Source organism: Acyrthosiphon pisum, chromosome A1 (assembly GCF_005508785.2).
Source record: "Acyrthosiphon pisum isolate AL4f chromosome A1, pea_aphid_22Mar2018_4r6ur, whole genome shotgun sequence".
NCBI lineage: Eukaryota > Metazoa > Arthropoda > Insecta > Hemiptera > Aphididae > Acyrthosiphon > Acyrthosiphon pisum.
The window spans coordinates 23,945,388-23,957,261 of NC_042494.1; the positions used below are offsets into that span (position 1 = coordinate 23,945,388).

The 11,874-nt window shown below is 27.4% G+C and overlaps 1 protein-coding gene across 1 annotated transcript; it reads right to left on the reverse strand.

Annotated features, from left to right (window-relative positions):
* Positions 1–5,653: 5,653 nt before the first annotated feature.
* Positions 5,654–10,693, reverse strand: LOC100169571 (lactase-phlorizin hydrolase). The gene is made up of 13 exons (XM_001943274.5): positions 10,597–10,693; positions 10,397–10,447; positions 10,194–10,271; positions 9,133–9,359; positions 8,537–8,671; positions 7,943–8,065; positions 7,690–7,876; positions 7,363–7,460; positions 7,125–7,266; positions 6,651–6,793; positions 6,446–6,580; positions 6,197–6,303; positions 5,654–6,125 (listed from the first exon to the last, which is right to left on the reverse strand). The coding sequence occupies exons 2-13, from the start codon at positions 10,410–10,412 to the stop codon at positions 5,999–6,001; spliced, it is 1,518 nt and encodes a 505-aa protein (XP_001943309.2). The 5' UTR covers positions 10,413–10,447; positions 10,597–10,693; the 3' UTR covers positions 5,654–5,998.
* Between the last annotated feature and the right edge of the window lie 1,181 nt (positions 10,694–11,874).

Genomic DNA, 11,874 nt, shown 5'->3' on the forward strand with positions numbered 1-11,874 from the left:
TGATAATAATATTCATTATTAGTTTACATTACTAATACACAGTAACACTAAAATGAGGTACATCAAAGTGGAGCGTGAAAATTATATTTTGGCCGAATAGCGTTCTCTACAATAATAATATTTAAAATCATATACTTTTCTTATCACCTTTACAGATATCCTAGGATTATATATATAAATAGGTAGTGTGATCAAAAGTATACATATATGTACATAATTTTTAACATACATATATATTTGAGCTGCAAACTGGTTTTTTGTTCCTGACTAATTTTTTGTAAGGTTTTCGTTGTCATGGTTACTTATTAACAAAAATTCAATTATAAATTATGATTCATAGATTTTCCTTGCAGAGGAAAAATATCGAGTAGCGTACTATGGTGTTGTGTACTTTATTTAGTAAATATATTTATGCAAATATGAGGAATCTAAGAATTTAAATTATTTACAATATCTATTAATTTATAATGTACGTTTAAGCTTTTGGAGGGTATTTACTTGTACGCCAATGTCTGAATGAACACAATACATGTCATTTTTTTAATTTCAAACTGAGTCAAAGCATTTTATTTTTTAATCTTCTTTTCTACAATATCCTTCCGCTGTTTATTTGAAATTTGAACTACGCATTTCGATATTAACGTTCGTTTGAACATTTTTCAACACTTCTTTCTTTTAAAGATTAAAACATCCCATTCAACTTACAGTGAAATTATATAAAACCTGAATGGTTTCCGATTGTTTATATCGATAAGCATTTATTGCAGACTCGACTCGATCGACCGGGCCTATATAGCCAACAAACTGAGGACGGAACTTTGATCAACCAACCACCCAGACAGCAATTTTTTCTTTAATAATATTATTATAACATTAGGTATAATAACGAATAATATTAGTATAACGTTATTATAATAATATTTTAATATTATAATTACAAAATGCTGTCTGGGCACGGACAAAAAATATTTGTTATGATGTATAATATGTTATATACCTATACGTATATATATTTTTTTTATGAAATTCGGACAACGCAGTCCTATGCGATTACAATTTTGTAGTTGTTAAAAGCCAATAATAGTCTCGTTAAGGTTACATAATATGATTATTTTTTCAGTTTACTACTATACAAATTGTAAATAATAAAATACGAATAAATGAAAATACCTATAAGACAAATTAGAGGGGCTGGTGGGAGAGGGGGACTCAGTCTTAATCATAGCCTTTTATCAAGATAAATTAATCATCAAACTCGTATAATATCAATTTAAATTTAATAAAATATAATAATAATGCACAGTAAAATGCTGCACGTGACACGCACATATTCATTGCATTCACATATCACCGCAATATATATAAATTCATAAGGCACGAGATGTTTTATAATTTTTACTTGTTTAATGTTCTGGAAAGTGTATTTATATTTTGTTGTCAAGTTTTATATTGACGGATTTCATCGCAGATAACTCTAATTATAGGCTCTATTCAGTCAGAACTAAAAGTATATTATGTAACTATACCTTTTTAAAAACTTGGTAAATGATAATACATCTGACTTTAAATTTGCTATGGAAAACTTGAAAAAAGTTTTGAACACTTTCATAAGTAATATTAAAATAAAAATAAAACTGGTGAAAAAATAAATGTTATGTAATTTATTAGTTTTTAGAATAATTAATAACATTAGGCAATAAATAGGAGGCGCAAAGATCCTCCATTAAGTAACCTTTTAGGAAAATGTATGTAAGGGCATTAGCCTGACCTCCAAGATTTTTGATCTATTATTGTCACTAAGCATAATCTAATTATTCAAAAGAGTTGGTAGGTACATATAATATCAATCTAAGTTGCAGATTACATTTTAATTAATTGAAAATCAATTTAATTAATTATGTCGTATAGTAACAAGTGGTTATAGAAATTATGTTTGGATGATATAGCATTGAATTATAGAAGCAATTATGCGTATAAAAGAAGTTTTATAAGACTTTTTTTCAAATTTGAATCTCAATACAACATAATATGTAGATTATATTATTTGTTGAAATATCTTTGGGCATTAAGGTGCAGTCAAATTGTATCATTGCGTACTAAAAAAAGTGAGGAAATGGGTGTCGCTCTGCTGTACAGTAGGTTACAACTTACAAGTAGGTCACTGTAATGGATTGTGTAAAATTTGAATTCAATGATGTAATATAATTTAATTTGATTTTCTTGTAGACATTTTTTTTTTGATAAAGGTAGACAAACTTATGAGGAATCTTGTATTACATTTTAAAATCTTAGATTTAAAAAGAAAATTTTTTATGAATTTCCAACTCAAAATGATTTTCAAATTTTCGTGATTTTTATATTTTTTTTCAAGATTTGAACTTTAAATGCTTATAAAACAAAAAAACTGTGAGTGGATTTTTAATATTTTTTAATGACATTGTACAAATATTATATTAGGAGCCTTCTATTACATTTTCAAACTGTTTTACCAAACAAATAAAATTGTAATGGCTAAAAAACTAAAAAAATTGGAAACTGAAAATATCCGTAAATAGTTCAAAACAAATAAAAATATTTTAAATGCATTATCATGTATGGGAAATGCTAATATAAATAAGTAAAATAACCGATGAAAATCGCATGTATCTATGGTAATTTAATTTTTTTGATTTTGTCGAAAACCGATTTTGCGTAAAAATTTCTGGATTTCCTTAATTTTTTTTTTTTGTTTTTCCCGGCGCTTTTGTAAATAACTGGGAATTTTAAATTTTGATTTCCCTACGGCACCAACTAGATTCACTTTTCCACAAGATACCAAAGTTGAAAATCAAAGCATTATTTCGACTATTTATCGTGTACGCAGACACACAAAAAAAAAATTTTAAATAAAAAAAAATATATAAAACACACACCATTGTAAAATCAATACATTCATGGCTCCGAATCTAAAATACCAAGTATTTTGGTAATTTATTTCCTAGAATATCGAAGTCCCTATAAAATATTTTCAACAAATATATTTTTAGTAGAATGTAGCCAGTTGAAACATGATATTATAATGTATAATATAACATATTATCTACGAACATTCAACTCTATATAAAATATTTATAATTTGGTATCTACCTACTGATTAAAATATATTTGAAACACCGTTCCAACGAATCAATAAATAAGGACAAAAAAAAAAAACTCCTCAACATAAAAAAAATCCTGCAGATACACTTTCCAGAAAGAATAGTATGTGAAAAATCTTATATTAAATGTCAAGCTCTTTGTATTACAATATTAAAATCTTTGTTAATATTTGACTACAAAATAAGTTGCGAATTTACGTGATTAACGAATTTAGTCAAATGTGAACTTTAAACGGCTGTATGAACATTGTGAACATATATTTTAATGGATATATTATCAAAAATGTACGATGAACCTTTTCAAGCTTTATGACTTGATAAAAAAACGTAATCAACATAGTTTAAATAATTATCAAATATAATTATTTGGGGAAAATTTAAAAAAGAGATTAATTTATGTACTAATACTAGATAACCTACGGATTTATGGTTGAATTACAACAAAATAACAAATTATCGATTATTTCGAAAAGTATACCTACTAGATTCTTGACTCATTTAACGTAATAACTATATGAAATTTAATACTAAAAACCATTAAAAAAAAAAGAGTGATGACAGGCTCATAAACAAAATTGTTAACGACAATACATTTATTGTTATGCTTAGAGTCTAAAATGAATCCAATATCTTGCTTTTGTCTTATTCTTTTTTTAGATTAATTATACAATAGTTCTCTGGTATAAACATTTATTTTATTTAGTGCCTTATGGAGTTTTCTGAAAATGTCAAACTATCATACGTTTTACTTACTAAAATATAGTCATATAAAAGTTAAATTAGTCTACTGCTATTAACTTGTATATAAGTATTATTTACAGTATTTTTTTACGCAAGTAAATGTTGTCATTGTATTTTATTATTTCACTAAATTGATTTGATATTAAGAGATATGCCAGCTGGTAATTACAGTTTTATCCACGAGCCAATCGTTTGACTAAAATATAAGTACCTACGATGATAAACAATTTAAATTTTAATATTATGTAGTGCAAACAAGAATAAATTATTTAAATATTTACCCTGATCAGATTCCTCGTGTAATCGGGAAGTCTAACTAATAATTAATTCTCTCAGTACTTTATAACTCCCTATCTATCCTTCTAGCAACGACGTATTACATAATGTAGTATTATAGCTACATATAAGTACATAATATTCATGAAATCAGGTATTTTGGATTTTCTATATTATAATATACCTGCCCCGTAATAATAAACAACAACAATATCAGAAAATAACCATTATGGATTTTTTTTCTTTTTCTTCTACTTATATTTCGTCCGTCGAATCGTACCAATAGAGGAGCATATAATATTATATAAGTTTCTTCTAGCAGCTAAGCCGTAATGTATAGCCATACTATTAATGTTTTATTAGGATGTATTATATATAATAATATATATAGTATATACCACTTTCCTATGTTACAATTAAATTATAATATATAATTTCTAAATTTCTGAAATTCAAAAGTGATCATCTGCGTCCAACTATCCATGTACCAGCTACACTTGAAATTACTTTCATAAATACCACTAAGCTCACCGCATATATCCACTACTTTTTCTGATATAAAAAAAGACCTACCTACTCACAACATTAATTTTTTTTGTTTTGGTTTTCGTACCTAAGTGATTGCGTTAGTTATACTTGAATAATTCTGATCGTTTAATACATTTTTATTACTTTTAGGGGGCTTACTTAAAAAACTGAATGAAGTAAAGACGAAATTCAACGAATCTTGACAACATTAAAATAATACAAACTATAAAAATTGCCGAGTTTATACATTGGTCTTCAGAAACTTTTGACTTTGGTCATGGCACTAAATTGGTTGATAATCATAATATTCTGTGAGTTACCTTAATGTATTTGTATTACTGAATATTTTATATTATAATCCGATGTCGCTGTATGCAGCTAAGCCAACGGATTAATTCGCATAAATATTTATATCTAATCGTCCCTAGTGTGTTGGTATTATATGCATGAATGCATAACATTTTCAGAATGAATATTAAAACAGAAACTTTTAAACATTTCATTTCATTTTGAGGTTATTATCTGGATTTATTTTATGTCACCTATATTTCTATAATTTTCTTAACTCAATTTTCAATTTTATGTTTAACTTATTTTTATAGTAACATGACGTGTGCATCGTTACAGATTTCGTCAAGAATATACTTGAGTGTTTCGCTGAGTAAATTAATTATTTATATGGTTTACTTTACAGTATTGATTCGTTTGCTAATTACCACTATTAAAAGTTAAAATGTTTGAAACATAGAAACGTTAGATACGCAGGCACTGGTCATCGATCTTAGTAGGTATTCTAAGCTTCAGTAGTAACACTAAAACCAGATTCTAAAAATGTACCATTGAAATACCAATTACAATGGATAGACATGTAATGAACAGTATATACGTGTTATTGTACTTATTCACACGTTATGCGTCGTTTAGTTTCAAAAAGATATGTTCACTACACGAAAGCAAAGACAATACGCCAGTACATTATCCATAAAATAAGACTTTATTGATTTAATAAATTAGTCGTAAGTAAAATGTTGACCAAGTATAAATAAAATATAATATTATGTTAAATTTGTATAATAATAAATTAAGTTTTAACAGGGCTATAGAAAGATGATGGCTATACAAATCTGTATTTTTTAGTTATGCAGCAATGTTGTATTATAATCGCATTAATCATAGATTAAACGTATTTATTTCTCGTCTATATATTATTATAATATTGTACGTTCGACCACAGAAATAATTCTAATTCAAATAAATCTAAATTTAAACATTTTTAAGTGTACCCCTTTAAAATAGACCGTTTCTCCATAATCATATTAATCGGATTCGACAGGTGGTAAGGCTCTTGTTGTGAAAACTTTTCGAAAGAACTCAAAGGATGGCTTTTTGGTACGGGGTCTTTCTGGGTTGTTGAAGTCCACGCAATATATACCAAACAATTTGCTAGAAAAACAAAACATAATATATTAAGCAAGTGTAAAATACAAAATATGAACTAAAAGGAAAATATTTACTTAAAATATCCACTTGTCCATTCCAACGAATCCATAAACGACCAGACGCAATATCCTTTAATAACAACACCTTTCTTTAAGGCTCTGTGAAGTTCCGTTAAAATACCCTGTTAGATAATTAAAACACAATTCATTATTGGATAGGTAGTACCAACCTACTGCCACTATTATTTAGGGATGTATACTAACTTAGAATAAAATCATATATAATTTATATTTGTTACAAGAAAGTGCTGTTGTATAACTTACACGATGATATTTGATTTTTTTTTCACTTTCGTCCACATTTGGTTTCTCATAAATGCCATTTTCAGTAACAAACAGTTTCGGATTATCTAAGTTTTCCACAAGCCAATCAACCACCTGAGTAAATCCTTTGAAGGTCTAGAAATTAAAATATACAGTTTTAATATAATTAACAGCACATAACCAAATATTTTTATAATAATATTACATCATCCATGTTGTCTGCATTAGAGGACGATAGTACTCCCAAATCTTTATTTAGTAAATATTTCTCAGCCTTGAATTCATCTTCGGTCATTGGTCTTACCTTGTATGAATCATAATAATTGAAAGCAATGAAATCATATGCTCCTGAAACAAACAATAAGCATTTCAAATTTAGGTTTCCAACAATTTCCAACAGTTCGTTGTGAGCTATGTAGAACATAATACTTAGGAGTATCTTTTTATTACTTCGTAATAAAATTATTTTATAATATTCACTGCTATTAATACTACACAGTCAATAATAATATAATACACGAAATGTAAATATTTACATGAATTCATCATAGAAAACAAAAATATGTATAGAATGAATGGTATAGTAATGATACTAAAAGTTGTATCACACAATCAAATTGTATATGAATTGTGAAACGTGAAAGGTGTAAGCTGTTTGAAATTATTGTTTGTATATTACCTATGAGATCTTGTTTTTCGCTCTCTGTAAATTCGACGATACGCTTTAAAGATATGTTTTCGTATTTGTCTGTTCTAGCGATCTCATCTAACAACGATTGTGGAAATGTGCCGTTTTTCAATGGTTGAGTGAATACTCCAAGCTGTAATTAAAACATTATATTACAAAATAAATAGGTACCCAAATATATTTAATATTTTTAATATGACGTTTAGTATTTAATATTTATAGTAAGTACCGAAAAATCGAATGATTTTGAAACGCATTCTTGGTCCTCAGCTGAATCCGGATTTAATGGAAAATATGCCGCTGTGTCTAAGCACAAACTGATCTCACCTATTAAAATTAAATATTAATAAATTGGAAGTGTGTCGTTTTTTTTCTACGATGTAATAATAATATTAATTGCATGTTTGCATTACAATTTGTCCGATATAAACTATTATAGACTGTAGCACATAATATAGGAAGTACCACTAAACGCGTCAATTAATATTTAATAATCATGACGTGCCATGGAAACAATTATAAACACACCACTTCGAAAAAAGATATTTTTACTAACCCTGCTGTTCTGCAAAGTACTTATTCTTGTACAACTTGTAAACTGCTGCGTGGGAAAGCAACACATTACGAATGGCCATGTAGTCAGCGATACCGTTGAATACTTCACCGACACTAGGTGCAATGTTCTCATTACCATAAGCAAGAGCTACGAATCTGGGTTCATTGATTGTAGTCCACAATTTGACCTATATACAATTTTTTATCACTTTTTAAAAACCACTCGTGCACGCACATCGATGGCTGTTACTCACTTGTGAGCCAAATGTTTTGAAAAGAAAATTTGCGTAATTTTCGAAATACCCAACAATGTTTGGGTTCGACCATCCACCAATTTCCTGGAGAATGTTCGGTAGATCCCAGTGGTACATTGTTACCTGGTGATTAAGTTTAAACAAACATTTTTCAACTCAATTTGATAGATTAAAAATAGTTCAAAATCGAAAATACAAGAATTAACGCAAGTTCAATTAATCGAAATTAATAACAGTTAAATAAGTAAACGAATGGTATACAAAAATAATATATTATTTTTTTTAATTCTACGTAACATTTTGTTAATTTACATTTTTGAATTTCAGAACGGTTATTTAGTGGTGTTAGTCTTAATTGTTTTTAGTTATTAAAATATCCACTGTTATTAAGTAATATTTAAAAAAAAAAACTTCATGCAAATATGACGTTATAGTTATAATATTTCTAAATTAGACTTGTGATTTATTGTAACTTTAATTTTCACTTTGTTTGCTACAATATATTTTATTTAAAATATTCAATAAATAAGTACTTTTATTTAAAATTACTGTTTAATATATAATAGAAGATAGTTTTAAATTATAATACTCTACCACTGGTGTAATATTGTTATCCAACAGTTTTTGAATTAACGATTTGTAATAATTAACTCCAGCTTCATTTACGAATCGATCATCGCCATTCGGCAAAACTCTTGGCCAACTCATGGAAAACCGGTAGGTATTAACCTGAAAAATATAATTTACATTATTTGAATTACCAAAAAATAATTATGTGTACTGAAAAATGCACTTTACTTCATATATTATATTATATGGATCATATTATAATGAACTATTATTTAATAAATATATTATATAGGTAATATTTTATGTTGATATAATTTTTAAATAATAAGTTACATTTGTGAGAGTTTATGAATTATTATTATATATAATGGCATAGAAATAATTCTTTTCATGAATACAAAAAAGTAACTTTTAAGTAAAATATAATAATTTTAAAAAAATGGTAAGATAAGTTTAAAAAAAAACTTAAGCCAATTGCCTATAGCTGTACCGAGGTTTTAATGCGCGTAAGATAAATTAAATATTTTACACTGATAGGTATGAGTAATATTTCAAAATTTGTTCATAACAAGGGAAATTCATAAAGTTTTCAATTAGCACAATACTTCTCATGTACTTACTCCAAGTTCAATCAAGTTATTAACATCTTCGTCGAGTTTATTATACGAATCACAGGCAACATCTCCATTGACAAGCGAGAAACCACGAGTCGGATCTTTATCATGAATATCTGTACCTCTGTGAAAACTAGTATGTTTCTTCTTGAAAGTCGAATGAATAACTTCTGGATTGTGAACTACGATTTTTTTAGTGTGGAAATAATGATCCCAGATACTGCAACTCTTGTCTGTAAAACAAAATTATATAAATGCATATTATAAGATACAATAATATAGTCTTAGTGAACATTTAAGGGTTAACTTTGTAAAACAATATAACATCATAATATAATAAGGGTGTTCTTAATTTCGAAAATCATGATAGGTATAGTTTGTTTGTAAGTTGTTTATATTTAGAAGTGTACACTTATACCTAACAAATAAAAATCAAAAATACTGTAAGAGTTAAATTAATCTAATTCATCGATAAAATCGAATTAGTTGTAATTTATGTAACGTACCTACATATTTTGTATAAAAATTAATATTAAACGTAAATACTTAATCAATTATCTCTGTCGAATTAAAATGTTTTCCTAATATAGATCGTTTTAATGTAGGTATACCTACTTTATACAACAGCGACTTGCATGTTTTTGCATACTTTGGTTAGTGTTTTTTTTATTTTATTATTATCTGAATATTTTTAATATTATACTTAAAATATTATTATTTAATATTGCTTTGTAAAGTAAATTTTTCCAGGATTTTCCCTCGATTTTACATAAATATACGTATTAAAATTTTTCATTTTTATAAATGTGTAATTGTGATTTGTGATTGGCATCACGTTTATTTGTATTTTGACTATATTATTTTTTAAATTTATTTAGATACCATATGTAAATAATATAGAACGTTGTAGGAGGTAATAAATACATTTAAATTTAAACAATTTAATAAACTATGCTATAAAGTATTGTTAAATATGAAGTATATTTTAATGATTTTTAAAGTTAATATTTTGTATTACCTAAGTGATTAAGTCCTATATTAAATTTACCATAACAATTAATACTTACTGTCTTGATCCCATCCACCTTCAATTTGATAGGCACCAGATCCGCATCCAAGCTTAAAATCCTCAGGAAACTGGACTACTATAATAATGATAAGGAAGGAAATAAAAAACTATTAATTTCATAAAAATAATTATAAGTAGGTACTTCTACGATTTTAAATTTCGCAAATCAAGGAAGGATAAAAATTATGGGTAGGCACTTACCTTCTTCACAAGCCATCTTTTTAGATTGTAGAAAGACTTAAATTTGGCAAACTAAAACATAAGAACGATTTAAAAATATTGAGAATAATGTTATTTTACTTAATTAGTATATTGACAATATTACTGTTCAGGTAATATGTACATACTATGAGATCAAAAAAATTCATATTTTACGTGAATACGCCAAATAATATAATTACCTGTTTGAAAATGGAATGGTCAACACTCAATTCGTTGAAACTATGAAGTAGTCAAACGATTTACAATCACCTTTTATATGCTGAATGAAATTATTATTATTACTAATCATATTATAACAGATAAACGTAAATTTGCTGATGGCGGCTTTTATTCGATAAATGAAATCGACAAATAATTTTTATTAATTTATGACCATATTAAGATTATGTCCATAAGAATAAAAGGAATGTTTATATTTAATTTATTGTTTTTAGGAAAATCGCTTATGTATTATTCTATTTTTGTAAATCTCTGCTGCAAAGACAATAATTGAGCTATTGAGGTGTATAATTTATGTGCACATGCAAAACAGTTACTTAAGAGACTGCTTGCATAATATTAAATAAGTAACAAAAAAAGTTTCATGTTAGGTTAATAAATTTGTCAATGCTTGTTTCACTGCGGGAAATATGAAGGATAAAAATGATCTTGTACTCGTACAAACAAATCTGTATTAGTTTTTTAACAGTCTAAATAAATATACTTTGTATCAGTACATTATGCAAAAGTATGTTTGTTTTAAGTATTTACATATAAATTTTGATCTTTTTAAATGCACACATATTATTCACATGTAAACAGTTATAATGCACATATATTTGAAAAATATTACTACATGCATGTGACGAAACATGTTTCAATGATTTGTGTTTTTCGAATAACAACTAAATAACTAAATATATTTTTTTTTTTTGCAATTACCACTATGCTTTAATTATTTGAGCAATAATTATTCCAAGTTACTTAGTCTATTTTATATTATTATTGTCCTTTTCATGATATTATCTAGAATCAGGTATTTTTATTGCCTTAATTCACTACAAAAAAAAAGCAAATTGAAGTGTTTTCCGATGGCGTCACAGTAGCTGGTACAATATAGTTATTTTAAAAAATGATATCACACTGGGTAGTCAGCCAACTATTTGTTTGCATAATACGACGAGATTCGGAATACAGTCTGTCGGCCCTATCGTGAGTCGATCGTCACGAATGAAGCGCCGCACCGAGCACGTGGGGAGGCGTACGGCTGTATCGGCCGGATCTATGTAGGTGCTATGCAAAGCGCTTGGCGCGGGTCAGACCGGTTCGGGCACAAGGGACACCGGTTGCGCTGATGTACAGTTACAAAATTGCTCGAAACGAATCTTCTTGGATGACCCGCGTATTCGGCGAAAATGAACGCATAAGCTGCCGGACTATATACTTGCGGCCCACTCGCCCGGCGCCGGTGCCGTGTT